Genomic DNA, 16,034 nt, shown 5'->3' with positions numbered 1-16,034 from the left:
ACATGAACCACCAGCAGCAGCAGCAGCAGCAGCAGAAAGCGGGCGAGCAGCAGCTGAGCGAGCCCGAGGACATGGAGATGGAAGGTGAGGCCCGCGGGCCGGCCGCGGCAGGGCCGGGGGGCGCCTTCCATTGTGGCCGGGGGGAGCCGCGGGGGCCACGCGAGGGGCTCGCCATCTTTAAGCAGGCCCCGGCGGCCGCGGGCCTGGGCCTGGCCGGGCCGGGCCCGGCGAGGCTGCACCGTCATGCCGGGCCCGCGCGCGGGGGGCGGCCGGCGGCCCCCTGCCCGGCTCATTGTCCGGGGCGCCTCGCGGCACAAAGCGTCCGCAGCCCGGGATTGTGAATTAGGGCGCCCCGGCCGCCGAGGGACGAGGCGTGCTCTGGTTGCTGGCGGCCGCCGGCTCGGGAGCCGGGCTCCGGGGGGCCGTGCCCCTTCGCGGGCGTCCCCGGGGCCTGCCTCGTCTGGCCTGGTTCCGGCCGGCGAGCTCGGGGAGCACTCTGGCCCTCCGTGGACGCGGGGCTCGCCCGCACCTGCTCGCGTGCGCTCCCCCGGAGAGCCCGCCGGGGCTACAAGGCGTTCCCTGGGATCGCTTTAAACGGCACTTCTTAGCGTCGGGCTTCATTTTGAAACACCTGCAAGGAAGGCACATGTTCTCAGCCTTTGGACTGGCCCCGAGTTCTGAACCGGGCGCTCTTCGTTTCTAAGTTACCTCTTTTGGGGGGCTGTTTGGTGACCTGACTCTGTGCGGTGCAGTCAGCATCCGGCCAGGTGTGCGTTTGAAACTGCGCGAAAGCCCCCGCCGCACATGGCTACCTACAGCCGAATCAAAGCTGACTCCGGAGGTAACTTAATTTTCTGCCCATGTGGCAGCAGTTTTCCCAAGTACTTTTAGCTACAAGGTCTTGGTTGTAAAGGTTTGATGTAAAGAGCCTTTGGTTTACATGGCTCGGGCACAGGTGGCCATTGGAAGGCATCTTTTCTCATGGCCCCAACTACTTTAAGGGCAAAGCCAAAGAAGTCTTAAAAGATAGCTTTCTCACCTGCCTTGTTGGGGTGAGACTGGCAGGAGTCAAAAAGGGGGTACTTGAATGAGCGGGGCAGTGAATGTTCTTATTTTGCTTTAAGCAGAGATCTTGGGTTGTATAAATGAATGGAACCTTGCTCAGGAAGCTGAGGCAAAGCACCATTTGTCTTGTGGGGTGGCTACATGTGTGGGGCACTGCACCCTGGTTGGTGGGAACACTTAACCATGACTGGTAATCCCCTGTGGATAACCTACTGCCAGTAACTGGATGTTCACTGAAAAAATGCTTGCCAGATTGCAGAAGGCAAAGCGGTGGAAATGCCTGCAGACAGCATTTCCCAGTGGTACTTAACAATGGCAGTAATGGGGGACAGGAGAGCCGAGTCCACGCCAAGGACCTGGGCTGTGTATTTCGCTTGGCCTCAGCAAGGCAATAATAGCTTCACCAGAGCTTTTGGCCCGTGTGATTAAACCAGCTAGTCGCAGGAATATGTTGCTGAGACAATTTTGTATATTCCTTTTATGCCACATGACAGAAAGGGTTGCTTTTTCAGTTTCCTTTTTGCATATCACTCCGTCAAGACAGAAGTCCAGTACTAGCATACTGATTGCCCGTTCCATTGTCTCACCACTTTCCAAGTGTTTTTGACCACGAGTGAGAAGTAACAAACATGGACCTCACTGAAGAGCCTATTTCTGGTACAGAACTGTGTGTTTGGGGAAAGAGTCCTGCCCACAAATTCCAAGGACTTTTCTGTAAGATTGGAGAGTAGAAGGGTGGTGGAAGAATGTTCAGAAGTCCATGCATGCTTCCAGTACAACTTTCTTTCTTCCTGGAGTTGTTTTTTTTTTATTTATTTTTTTTCAAGATTTATTTATTTGACAGAGAGAGAGAGAGCGCGAGAGCAGGAACACAAGCAGGGGGAGTGGGAGAGGGAGAAGCAGGCTCCTGGCCGAGCAGGGAGCCCGATGTGGGACTCGATCCCAGGACCCTGGGATCATGACCTGAGCCGAAGGCAGACGCTTAACGACTGAGCCACCCAGGCGCCCCTGGAGTTTTATTTTTATATCAAAGTTTGCACTGGAAATGTCACCCCTAAAATCATTAATATGCAGATGCACTAAAATCTCAAAATTGGATGGCGAAGGTTGCGGTTATTAATGCTGATTCCTTAAACTTAAGCTCATTTTTTTTGAGTGGACCTCTGTCCCAGACTCATTATCCAGAAGGTACCCTGTCTCTGTAGGACTTCTGATTGTCAACACCCTGTGAGCACCCACAGGTGTGTGATTTAAAAAAGCTGCCTGTGTCTTAGGCAGTCTATGCCAGCCTTTCTTTTTCTTTCTTTTTTTTTTTTTAAGATTTTATTTATTTATTTGACAGAGACAGAGATAGCGAGAGCAGGAACACAAGCAGCGGGAGTGGGAGAGGGAGAAGCAGGCTTCCCCTCGAGGAGGGAGCCCGATGTGGGACTCGATCCCAGGACCCCGGGATCATCACCTGAGCCAAAGGCAGACACCTAACGACTGAGCCGCCCAGGTGCCCTATGCCAGCCTTTCTTAGCCTTCCCACTGCTAAATCATGGTGCTAGGTGTAGATATTGTAGTTGAGGATCCGGAAGCATGAAAGAAACCTTGCTATTAAAAAGCCAGAGGGGTGGGATTTAGTGAATATCAACTCCAGTTGGCTTCATATGCCAGGCTGTGGTAGTGCCTTGAACCTGTTTGGTGTCTTTGCCCTGAGTCCAGTTGAATCAGCAGCTGGAAACTGTCAGGGTTCTGATCAGCTTGAGGAAAGGAAGGCTTTGTCAATGAGGAGCATCATACCCGCCCCTCCTGGGCAGGGCAGGTTTCGAAGGAGCTTGGGAGACTGGTTTGGTTGGTTGTTTTTTTCTATCAATAGGTCAATGTTAGTTTGCTCTCCTGCTCCACTTTATTGGGATAGCATTTGCTTTCTACTGAACTCTGCACAGTCCTTACATATCCGCTGGAGAATAACAATGCTCGGGATTAGTTATTTTAAAAATGGCTTGCTCTGAGAAGTTGGGAAAATTAAGAAGGGTGAAGGGCAGAGAGGAGGAGATGGGGGGACATGCCGAGCAGTTCATCGGGGTCGGACCACATGCTTCCTGTAAGGCCTGGAGCAGTTGAGCCCCATGTTTCAGGTCGGGAGGCAAATAGAACCGTGGAGAGTGGCATTATTGGGTCTGGCCAGGAAGGAATTTGCTTAGCAGTTTATTCATTGTCTAACTCAGAGGCGGTGCAGGCCGAGGGGCTGAAGGAGTGACTTGCGCAGGCCTCTGCCCCCTGAGTACTTGGAGAGGTGATAATCTGGTCTGTGTTATGCCCGATCCAGTCAACAGGAAGTTTTCCCAAGGCCTTGTTTCTGCTGCATAGACTGGCTAGCACAAACGTAAATACCCTGATGTTTGTTCCCTGGTTCTTCTGCCCGTGTGAGCAGTCTCTTTCAGAGTGTAATCTCTGCGACTAATGGGGACAGACAGTTTTGTTTGACTTTTTTTTTGTACAACACTCAGACCACTGCTCTCAGGACGCCAAGCTGGGAGCAAATCAATGAGTTGTCTGCAGTTTTTGCAAAGAATTGATCATTGACGTCTGTTTTCTGTCTGGGGGGCAGCAGCCCTGGTGGGTTTGTTTCTTTCAAACTCGGGTAGGTGGAGTTTCAAGTTACTCTACTGCTGAGGCAGGTTAGGGAGTTGCCTTGCACACATGCACCCAGGTAAACCAAATGTGTGCATTTTATTCTATCTAAAGTGCAAGTTTCCTCTTCAGATTGCACCGTAACAAGACAAAAATCTATGGAATATGAGAGTATTGATTTTTCTCTCACGTTAGTTTTGGTTGGTAAAAGAACTCTTCGAAGCTACAAAATGAAAATCAACTCAGAGAACCCAGAAGAAATATAGAAAAAATTAGGCCAAACCTAGAAACATCTGACTCTGAGCCTGTCAGGTTTTGATAGGGTTGGAAGTTACTCCCCACAAGCATCAGCCCTCCTGATTTTCTTTGGCTGCTGATTTTGAGTATTGGTGAACAAATAAAAGACTGATAACAGCAAAAATGGGAAGGAAGCGAATATTTTCCTCCTTGATTTTTATTTTTTTGGAATTAGTTTTGTGGAAAGGGAGAAAGGGGCCATTGAGTAAATAGCTCTTCGTGGCAGGGCTGTGTGGTGCCTGAACGTAGGCTTCGGGCCAGGCCTGAGTTTGAGTGTGGACTTTGCCTTTTAATTGTGTGACCTCATGGTGCGTTACTTAAGCTCTTGGTGCCTCAGTTTTTCTGCATCGTCAAAAAGGAGGTCAGTCCTATCTTGCAAGGTAATTGTGAGGGTGGAGGCACAAAGCACTTGTAAAGTGCCACACACAGAATTGGGAGCGTGGATGTTCAATTCATGGTGTTCCGTGTGGATGGTAAGCGTCACACCCGAGGAAGGGATCTACTTAGGAACAAAGCATGTTGTGATTTTCGGTGGTGTGCAGAAAATGCCCTACGTAATTATATTCTAATGTGGATTAGGAAGAAAACATAACGAGCCTCAATTTAAGCACCATTATGGAATCCTGGGCTTGAGATGCCTCAGTAGCTACTTAAGGTTAATGGTCTAATATTTTAAGAAACATGAAATGGGTAATGGAGGAGACCAGGGGACTCAGGGCATTGTGACATGGGTACTGAAGTGTGCTCAGCTCAGTAACCCTCTGATAAGAGGATTCTTGTTCTTGGATAACTTGTAGAGCATCTAGTGATGAATTTGGAATTGAGAATCAGGTCACTGGGTCTCCAGACTTTGGGAGTCAGCCTTGCATCCTTCTCTCTGGATCCCCACATCCTGTTACCAAGTCCTTTGGGTTTTCCAGCCACCACCCTAAATGAGGCCCCTGTTGCCTCATGCTGGGACCTTGCAATAACCTTCTTACTGGTCTCTGCTTCCATCCTTCCTAAAGCTGACACAGCTATGAAAACAGACTGCCCACAGACTTGCCATGCCCTGTCACCCCCCTGCTTAAGAGGGCGCAGGTGTGGCTGTCTTCCCTGGATGTGGGAAGTCACACAGTCCAGGCTAGGCCATCAGGATCCTCAGGATTGGACTTGGCCTCCTTTGTGCTTTGGGCTCCGAGCACACAGAGGTTTGTGCTTCATGGGGTGCAGCCCAGGCTTTGGGGCCTCACGCTTGCATAGACCGCGATGGCTCCTCCTTCTGGAATGCAAACAGAACAGATAGATACCCCAGGATGGTGGTTCAGAACCTGTTCCAGTGCCACCTTCTAAACCAGAAACGTGGTGTCAGCTGCTTGGCTTGCATTAGAGTCATGTAGATCATGTGGTCACCACACTTTCCCACCTCTTCCTCGATGGTGGTTTGTGTGGAAGGTGACTGTCGTTTTTTGTTCAGTGTATTTGTGGGAGCTCCTCATTCAGGAAACAGCAGTTCTAAGTCCAAACGGTAGAACAGGCGCTGGCTGGCTGGCTGGCTGGCAAGGTGGTGTGTGAAAGAGAAAGCCGCAGCCGTAAACCGATGTTGCTTTGATAGCTGCTAATTCAGTTTTATTGCTTTGAACAATGGCATTTTTGATCCTTTTGGAAAGAAAAGCTTGTTTTCCAGACAAGGGCATTGATGGACTTTCATAAATTACTGAAGGCTTCTTCTGAGTATTTTGAAAGGTGTTTTTGTTGTTCCTGGTATTTTGGATGAGTAGTATGTGTGTAGCCTGGGTATTTCTGTTTGATTTCCAAGGCAAAGGGATCTTACTCTGGAGACCAAGCGTTGTAACGAGGTATTTAACACGTACTGTGACAGTTAAATGGTGTCATCTGCTTCATGAACTTGTTCTGAACTAATTTGGACTTAAGAAAGTTGGAGGAAGCAGGCTTTTGAGTGTCATGCGTGGGCAAGGGTCAGTTATGCCATTTTTCTAGTAAGTTAACACATGCCTTGGCTAATGAGAAGTCAAACGTGTTGAAATTCTCTTGAAGAGAAGCAGGCCTACTTCTGAGGGTTGGTGAATTTAACTTGGGAGTTGGGAATGGGGGTAACGAGAAAGTTTCTTATGTCAGGAAATACACTGACCTGGGCATGAGCTGAGTGCTTCCAGAACATGATGACGACACGGCTAAGTGAGAGACTAGCAGGAGACTGGGGAGGGAGAGCAGCGTCTGGGAGGACACACCCTGAGAAGTGGTGTCACTGCACGATGTTGGGTTGACGTTGTTGGGTTGATGGGAGCTGGGGATAGAAACCTCCAGGGGGTTACAGTGAGTGCAGAGCTCAGTGCCTGGCGTGGGCTGGGGCCTGGCATGGGTTGGGCCCTCGCTGGGCTGTGTATATGCTGCCTTATAGCCAATTCTGTTCTTAGGGCAACCTTGAGGTGTGCAGCCCTCCGTTCTGAGGTCGCAGCTGCTAATAGGGACTGCCCAAGTGTCCTTTAGAAGAGCCCAGGTCACCTGCCTGAGGGACCTTTAGCTTACCCAGTGTTTGAAGTGTGAGTGTTGAGTCTGAGTCTCAAGGTGGTGGTCAGTTCTTTTTATGGGGTGTGTGTGTGTGTGTGTGTGTGATTGAAAATCTAAGAGCTGTAGAGAAGGAGGTTCCCTTGTGTGCCCACACACCCAGGTCCTTCTCTGGTTTGAATTCCATGCCGGTGACTAAATCAGTTTTCCTGACATCCTGATACTGGTAGGGCAGTGTCTTGCATTATGTGCCAGCCCTCAGAATATCCACCTGGACAAGGTCTAGCTCTCACAGTGAGTTGCTAAACTGGCCTCTGGTGTGGAAATCGGTTGTACGAGTTCATTAAGGTGACCCATATTGCAGAGCGTGATACGCCCCAGGGTCTCTGGGTGGTAATTGAACTTCTCTCGGCTCCCCTTCCTGCCACCTGATTCCTAGTACTTTGAGGAGTTGATGGGGGCTTTTTCAGGGGAAACCACGTGCTGTTGCTGTAATATGTGTGCTGAGCAAACCGTGTTACTGGAGGGCCCCCCTTATAAACAGGCTTATGGGCCGTGTGCCTGGGGTTGCAGGTGTATTTCATCAATGCACTTCGGGAATACTTTCTATCTCAAGGTGCTTAATTGACCCTGTGCGGTGGCTGTCTTAGAACAGGTACCGGTATCCCTTCTTCACTGTTCCTGTGGTTACAGAGCCCAGCTCCTCCTAGTGCTTGCTGCTTACGTTTGGTACTTCTTACATTCTTACCTCAGAGGAGACATTATTCAAAGAAACTGTGAAGTGGTTAAAAACATTCCTCAATCCATATTGCTGTTTTGTAACCATCATAGGCACTTGTAAGAATTGCCCCCAGTGATTCTCAGCCATTCTCTCTTCCATTTTGAGGAGTGTGTTAAGGATTAAGAGGGTGCGCAAATAGGGTGGAAAAAGCCTGACTAGCAGAATGCCCTCAGAAGCATCTGGCGGGGGCAGTGGGCAGGGTGCTGTGGCCCCTTTTTGAGCCCCAGCCTTTGGGCTGACCCTCCCTCTCAAGACTGGGAGCTACGGTGGCTAAGGATCTGCTTCTCCTGGATGGGAGCGGTGTGCCGCCCTAGCCAGAAGGAGCCCTCATTTCTCTGAAGCACTGCAGGTCTGGTTCTGATGAGAACAAATTGAGATCATGTTCCTACTTTAGACCCATCTTTCTCCAGAAATCGACTTGTTTTCATGGGGGGGCAGGGGGAGCCGCATGTAGGGGTGAGACCTGTGCAGTGCCTTGTGGCGGCCACTAGCCGCGGGGCAGCGATTCTAGGTTTAGGATAAAGTTGGGGCACCTAGCTGGCTTAGTCGGTGGAGCGTGTGACTCTTGATCTCAGGGTTGTGAGTTTGAGCCCCATGTTGGGTGTGGGGCTTACATTAAAAAAAAAAAAAAAAAAAAATCCCATTCCTCAACCGACTAGCCACATTTCAAGTGTTGAATAGCAACACGTGGCTGGTGGCCACCACATTGGGCAGCGCAGGTCCAGGGCACGTCCGTCAATGGCAGAAAGTGTTAGTGGTGGCCAGCGCTGGCCTACATGGTCTCCTCGGTTCCTTGGCTGGAGGGGTTTCTGGTAGCATTGCTATTGCATTGAAACTACAGTGTGTCTTGGAAAAGCTCAGGGAAAATGAACAAAATAGTTCTCGGGGCAAACCCTGTACAGCAGGGCTTGTCCAGTTATTTGTGAAGAACCAGGTTTTTTCCCCTTAATTTCTAGTCCATTGTGGACAGTTTCTAAAACGTTTTTTGTAGAAATACAGTGCAAACAAATTACTTACATGAAATAAAATAGACCCACAAAATACAAGCCCCGGTTGATTATTAAATTCAACACATGTAAAGTTAACTGTTGAAATCAGTTATTAGAACAAATACACATACGGAGAAAGAAAATTGCAGAAACTGTTTATGTTCATTGAAAGTGTGTGTATAGGCCGTTAATATAAAGAAACTCGATTACACTTGAAACTTTGTCGTTCCACCATGGTAACCAAACACAATTTTGTGTGAAATAGCAATTCCCCATATTGAAAGCCTACATGCACACTTTGAAGGAATGCAGCATACATGAGTAGTTCTTAAAGTAACAAATAATCTTGCTTCCTGCTTGGATGGATGGCATGTCTACTACTCATAGGGGATGATGTTTATTCAGACCATTTCTCTGTTTTGCTAATACTCCTGTGAATCCAGCACTGCGGATGTACACTGATGAGAATGGGGGTGGGGGTTTAAAGCGATTTTCCAGAATTTTTCTGTGGACAGCTTCAACTGTATCCTGTTAAATGTATAGCTAAATTACCTTTCAAAGGTATTCAAAGAAATGGGTTGCAGGTGATACCTACTTTTGGGTTACAGTTAATAAATGAACACGACACTCTCACAAGGTGTAACGTGATCCTGTTTGACGTACCACACCAATTTGACAACACCCCAACTGTCCCATGCTTCGTGTTACAGGAAAGTCAGATTGCTGGAAAGTTTCCACGCTGGTTCTTCATTGTGCTTTAGGTCCACAGAGGGGCGCCTGTTTGTGGACTCTGCGCAGGGCATATCATTTTTAGCCCTGTCCTCTTTGCTTGCTTGTTTGGTTTTGGGATCGAGCCTTGCTCCTGACTCCATTGCACCCTAGTGGCAGCAGAGGTGTGCTTGCTGTGGTGCTCACAGAGCCCAGTTTACAGGACAGACATTTAGGATCCCCTTCTCATCTGGCAGGTATGGTGCTGGCAGAACCCCCCCCCCCCGCCCCCGCCGTGTGACTGCCTGAGCACAGGTGCCTGGAAACCATGTGCAGGGAAGGCCCTCAGGGGAGGGCTCTGAAGGAGCGGTGGACAGGAGGGGGCTGTGCCACACAGTAGGGAGGGGACTGGCTCCCCTGGGGAAGGGTGGGTCAACTGAGCCTTTGCTGAGGAGGGGACCACAGCTCAGTTTGAATAGGGGGCCGCTGGGGTCGTCAGAGGCTGACGTAGAATAGCACGATGAGGTTGGTCGGATCGGGACCTGAATCTGTGGCAGAGGTTTAGGATCTGTGGTAGGTGGAATAATGGCCCCCATAGATGTCCATGTAGAAATCCCTGGAGCATGTGACTGTATTCCCTTACATGGCAAAGGTGATTAAGGATCCCTAATGGGGAGATTATCCAGTGCTCCCCAGGTGGGCCCAGTGTAATCGCAAGGGTCCTTACATGTGAAAGGAGGAGGTCCAGGTCCGGTGGTGTGGTGTAGGTGTGGTGTGGGAAGGCCGTTGCTGGCTCTGAGGACAGAAAGGGGAGCCAAGGAATGGGGAAGGTCTCTAGAAGCTGGAAAGGCAAGAAAAGAGATTCTCCCCTGGAGCCTCCAGAAGGGAGGCCCGGTGAGCCCCATTTTCAGACTTCTCATCTCCAGAACTGTAAAAGAATAAGTGTGTGTTGTTTAAGCCACTGTTTATGGTAATCCATCCCAGCCGGGATCAGAAACTAATGCAGGATCCAGGGAAGTGGGTGAGAAGCAGCAGGTGTGTGCCCGATATATGTAGCTGGCCTCAAACCTGTAGGAGGCTTTGGAAAGGCTCGATGAGTGTGTGGCAGCTCACCCTCACTGCGTGCCATGCTGTCCGTGTGTTAACTCATGCGCTTCCTACTACAACTCTGAGATAGATGTGTCATCATCCCTGTCTCACAGCAGAGCGCAACCGGGCACTGACTTGTTACTCAGGGTCAGTGAGGCAGGTTCAGGATTTGAACCCATGCGGTCTGGCTTCACGGCCATTTGCGATTCATCATAGCCAGTAGGCCCCGTTGGTCATAGAAGTTGTGGTTACTGCTGCTTAGTTGAAACCCCTCTGCTGCCTTCTCCCACGTCTCTTACCTCACCGCCCCAAAGTGGTGCGCTGTAATTGGGCTTCCTAGTTGAACGTTTTTGTGTGGTTCACCACATGCTTTGAATATAGAAAGTACCTTACTGCCAAGATAGGCTGGGGCCACATGTACAGTTCAGCAAGAGGAATATGGTGGCATAAGAAGATACAGAGTAAAATGGTATGAGTTTTTAAAGGTAGATGCCTCCCTCCTTTGAGAATGGAAGTAACTGAATCAGGTATTCAGTAACATGTTAGAATAAGATCCTGAGCTGAAATGAATCATCCCAAAAGCAAACCATTCAGGACTCTGGGTATGTGGAGAAATGAAAAATTGAGAAGGCTTAATATGAGAAAAAACATACTGCATTTCAGAGCCCCTGATTATGTGGATCTGGGTACCAGAGCCCCGGATTCCTTGAGGGCAGGGGCTGGAAGAAGTGGGGTGGCCTGAGTGGCTACTCTTTGACCCATTAGCTGCCACCTAGCTGTGTGGCGTTGTTTTTGTGGCATATTTTGAATATTTTCCTTTTGGGCCTCTTTCCCTGACAGGGAATTTGGGGGAAAAAAAAATACACACACACACACACACATATATAGGCTATTTTGGGAAGCATGTTTGGTTTGGAAAGTGATTGTAGCAGTCAAAAACTATAGAACAGTTTTAAATAAAGAAACCCTTACGTGGCTGGGTGCTAGCTAGTCTTTGCCTATTAAGTAACTGATTGAAGAAAGCTCAAGTGAATGTGGCCTTTTGGTTTTAGTTTTCCTGAACGTCCCCTCTGCCCACACAGCACAACACAAGACTCTGCGTTGTGTGAGCACAGGATCTTTCATTTCTTTCTTTTTTATTTTTATTTATTTGACAGACAGCGAGCGAGCGCAGGAATACAGGCAGGGGGAGTGGGAGAGGGAGAAGCAGGCTTCCTGCCGAGCAGGGAGCCTGATACGGGACTCAATCCCCAGGACCCTGGGATTATGACCTGAGCTGAAGGCAGACGCTTAACGACTGAGCCACCCAGGTGCCCCCAGGATCTTTCATTTGTATAGTTTCCTCCGAAAGCATACCTTTTTGGTCATCACGTCAGATGGATGATTTCACTCATGGTGCAGATAATAGATTTAGGATATTTATTGGTCATCGTTGGTGCTTGAATTTCTGCAGGGAAAAAAAGAGGAAGATGGGAGACACAAGTTCTGGCCTCAAGGGACATGGCCAGGGGTGAAGATGTCCAGAAGGAAGGGTAACATGCAGTAAGGCCCAGGCAGCTGTTACCACATTGAGCAGCGCATTAGCAGAATTGAGGCCTTCAAGCGAGTTGACTTGGGGGTGTCTGCAGAAGATGCAGATTAAGTGAGTGGCTCGCGGGTGTCCTAGTTGGGGGTTGTGTGTGCGAATGATCTTTGAGGTGAATGTCACGATGCCTGGTGCCAGTCCCACAGCTTCTGTATCCGGACACAGCACTGTGTGCTCACCAACCATGGGCGGGTGCTGGTGGTCATCTTGATGGGGAAGTCAGTCCCAGCACCGTGGGGTGATCTGGAAAGCATGGTCGCTGCCACACTTCTGTCTTTAGGACGATTCTAGAGTTGGTTATGAATTACCTTGGCAGGTAGTTGGGGAGAGGGAGAATTACTACTGCAAATCCCAACGTTTTAGGGCCAGTATTTCTGTGGAAATCAGAGGCTGTTATTTACAGTCTAATTTCTATTTTGATGAATTAAGTTCTTTCAGTTTTTTTTTTTAAGTCCTTTATATTTTTCTTGAAATTCTGTGTTCATTTTGGGTATGTTATCAGAAGGCACTGGTCATAGAATTTGGCTTTCGAGCAGAAAGTGTCTGTCAAGCCCCCTACTCTCATGATGAAGAGACCAAGGCTCTGAGGGATGGAGCTTTTTCTAGACTTACAGCGTCCAGTATTGTAGCCTCTCGTGGCTAAGTAGATTTAAGCTAATTAAAATTAAGTAAAATTAAAAATTCAGTTCCTCAGTCTGACTAGCTATTTTCCAGAGCCTCCATAGCTGCCGCATGGGGGTCGTGGCTTTGGTATTGGATGGCGCAGCTAGGGAACGTCTCCATTAGCACAGAATATTCAGTGGGGCAGGATGCTCTGGAGCCAGCCTATGAGCTGGATTTTAGCTCTGCCTCTCCAGTGCATGCTGCCTTGAACAGGATCGTCTAACATAATGGAAAACCAAGCATTTTCTTCTGTTAATTACTGAGGAAGAAGTTTCCCCAAACCAGGTCGGCGAAGTATAGACTTGCTGGTAATCTCTCGCAATCACCGCCTCAGGCACTGAGGGTGGGGTGGGGTGGGGTGGGGTGGGGGTGGTTCGCAAAGACGCAGAAGTGATAAGATGTCTTTGCTTAAGGAAAGTCAGCGGGACATAGATAGGTCCTCTGAGCACATAATTACTGCAGGGTAGAAAGTGAGTGCCACCGGAGGTGAGGAGGTAGGGTTCTGGAAGCGAAGAGAAAGATTACATCGGCTGTGGGGAAGCCCCGAGGCCTGGTGTGGTGGTGCTGGGGAGTGGGTTGTGAAGGACAGATGCCTGGATGCCTAGCATGTGAGTCCGTGGAATTGGAGGTGGGAGCCAGAGGCAAGGCTTCCAGTAGGCGAAAAGAGGCACCTTTGTATTTCCTGGACATGTTCATGGTAGTGTAATTAACACATTGTGTGCTGTTTCTTTGCTTTACTCCCCATCAGACTTTGAGGTCAGAGGACCAGGGGGGAGCCTGAGTAATTTTCTGTGCCTTGAACAGCACTTTCTCCCCAGTAGTACAGACAGTCCAGGTGCACTGCATTTTTGTATTTTATTTTCAGTCAGGTGGGAACATGCTACAGTGTTTAATGCAAACTCTTCATTTTACTTGCTTTGGTAACAGTTATAAATGGTTAGATTTCCACCTGCCTTTCTATAAGTCTTTTCCGTAAAATGTGTTAGTCACCATGATTTTTTAAAATACCAACTTCTGTTGGGATGTAATCCACATCCATCACCATCTACCCATCGAAAGCATACTGTTCAGTGGGTTCTGGTATATTCACAGTTGTGCAACCCTCAACAATCAGATTTTGAACATTTTCATTACCCCCAGATGAAATTCTGTATTCATTAGGGACACTCCCCTTCTCCCTGCAGCCTCAGCAACCACCAGTCTCTTCTTTCTTCAGATTTGCCACTTCTGGACATTTCGTATAAATGGAATCATACAGTATGTGGTCTTTTGTGTCCATCTGTTGCACTAAAAGTCCCATCATCAGGTTTCTCCACATTGTAGTTGTATCTGTGCATGTGGAACCTCACTGTGGTTCATGTTGGGTCTTGAAGATGCGTGGGCTCTCATGGTTCTGCCATCTGCAGTAGGTTTTATTCAGTATGTTTTAAAGGGACTTGGGGGATGCCTGGGTGGCTCGGTCAGTTAAGCATCTGCCTTTGGCTCAGGTCACGATCCCGAGGTCCTGGGATCAAGCCCTGCATCTGGCTCCTTGCTCAGTGGGGAGCCTTCTTCTCTCTCTCCCTCTTCCTGCCGCTTCCCCTGCTTGTGCTCTCTCTGTCAAATAAATAAATCTTAAAAAAAAAAAATAAAGGGACTCGGAACTTTTTGTGGTTATGCATGTGCTTCATTACTAAGATGAATTAACTGGGTGGTGCAAGGCGGGGATATTACTGTCGTTTGAGGGTTCAAGCAGAGCTGCAGAGTAGCAGTAGAGATGAGGATAAAAGATTGTATTTATTTAAGAGAAAGAGAGTGAGGGAGCACAAGCAGCAGGGGAGCAGCGTGGTGGGGGGGGGAGAAGCAGGCTCCTCACTGAGCAGGGAGTCCAGTGGGGGGCTTGATCCCAGGTCGCTGGGATCATGACCTTAATCGAAGGCAGACGCTTAACTGACTGAGCCACCCAGGCATCCCGGATTTATTTGATTTTACCATGCACAACCGTGGGAGCTGCTGACAGTCTGTTGCTAATGGATCTGCTGGAGGCCATTGGGCATGTAGTCTGCAAGGGAAGATGAGTGGGAGGCAGGGTAAGTGAGGCTGAGCTGGAACCATATCCATGTGAGCCTCTCATGACTTCCAGGTGCCCTAATGACCCAGAAGGCAGAGAAACCCCCAGCCATAAAGGAATGTGGGCTTCTTGACTCCCGCCTTCCAAATTGCTGGCATAGTGCCTCCCAAGTGGGAACTGCGCAAAGTAGGGCATGTAATTCCAGCTTAGCTAACCCGGCACACTACAAATCCACCATTTGGTGTGGTCTTCGGACTATCAAACCTTTTGCTGTCAGGATCCTGTTAACAGTTTAAACAATTTTTTTTTTTTAAGATTTTATTTATTTATTTGATGGAGAGAGACACAGCAAGAGAGGGAACACAAGCAGGGGGAGTGGGAGAGGGAGAAGCAGGCTTCCCGCGGAGCAGGGAACCCGATGCGGGGCTCGATCCCAGGACTCTGGGACCATGACCTGAGCCGAAGGCAGATGCTTAACGACTGAGCCACCCAGGCGCCCCTACAGTTTTAAAATTGATGAGAACCAAAAAAAAAAAAAATGAGAACCCCAAAGAGCTTTTAGGTGGGTGGGTTATATTATTTGCTATCTTAAACGCTAAAACTAAGACCAGTCTTACTTATTTAGGAATAATAAACCAGTAACATGGTAACACAAATAACATATGTATTATAGGAAATAAATACTTTCCAAAACGAAAAATTTAATGAGGGAATGGCATTATTTTTACATTTTTACAAATTTCCTTATTGTCTGCCTTAATAAAGATTTATTTATTTATTTATTTGAGAGAGAGAGAATGGGAGACAGAGAGCACGAGAGGGAAGAGGGCAGAGGGGGAAGCAGGCTCCCCGCCGAGCAGGGAGCCCGATGCGGGACTCGATCCCGGGACTCCAGGATCATGACCTGAGCCGAAGGCAGTCGCTTAACCAACTGAGCCACCCAGGCGCCCATTGTCTGCCTTAATAGAAGATAGCTGGATTCTGCTTTCTCTCTGCCTCTGCTTTCTGTCAGTTGCAGTGTATTTTAGTAGAAGTAGAAAACCTAGTCTCTCAGGCGTGTAGTTCATAAAGGGAGCGGTAGTTTAATAGCCTTTTCAGATAATTGTGACAGTTTTTTGATATACACCAAATTTGGTAGCTTCTTAAGGTTAATTGCCATGTGTCAGTTTGAAATCCTACGAATTAATTTTTCTATTACGTTGAAATTCATTGGTCTTTTAAAAAAGATATATTTTTTAAAGATTTTATTTATTTGGCAGAGACACAGTGAGAGAGGGTACACAAGCAGGGGGAGTGGGAGAGGGAGAAGCAGGCTTACCTCTGAGCAGGGAGCCCGATGCGGGGCTTGATCCCAGGACGCCGGGATCATGACCTGAGCCGAAGGCAGATGCTTAACAACTGAGCCACCCAGGCGCCCCGAAAAAGAGATATTTATTTATTTATTTGAGAGAGAGTGAAAACACAAGCGGGGGAGGAACAGAGAGAGGGAGAAGCAGACCTGTGCTGAGCGTGAAGCCTGGGACCCTCAGCTCATGGTCTGAGCTGAAATCAAGAGTCAGACGCTTAACCCACTGAGCCACCCACGCGCCTGTCTTGTACTTTGAATGGACCTTTTCTGTACCATTCATTGGTGATTTGGAAGAGTTTGATTCACTGAGTTACCCAGATCTTCTGAATGTT

At 48.6% G+C, this 16,034-nt stretch overlaps 1 protein-coding gene across 1 annotated transcript in view; it reads left to right on the top strand.

Moving 5' to 3' along the window:
- Window positions 1-2: 2 nt before the first annotated feature.
- USP7 (ubiquitin specific peptidase 7) overlaps window positions 3-16,034 on the top strand; it is a 65,058-nt gene continuing 49,026 nt past the window's right edge. Inside the window, exon 1 of the mRNA XM_035022251.1 lies at window positions 3-84. Coding sequence (XP_034878142.1) covers window positions 3-84 — 82 coding nt within the window. The remainder of the gene's footprint in view (window positions 85-16,034) is intronic.

This window comes from Mirounga leonina, unplaced genomic scaffold (assembly GCF_011800145.1).
Source record: "Mirounga leonina isolate KUSES-001 unplaced genomic scaffold, KU_Mleo_1.0 Mir_175, whole genome shotgun sequence".
In the NCBI taxonomy this organism is placed as follows: domain Eukaryota; kingdom Metazoa; phylum Chordata; class Mammalia; order Carnivora; family Phocidae; genus Mirounga; species Mirounga leonina.
This window is presented reverse-complemented; position numbering and strand designations above follow the sequence as displayed.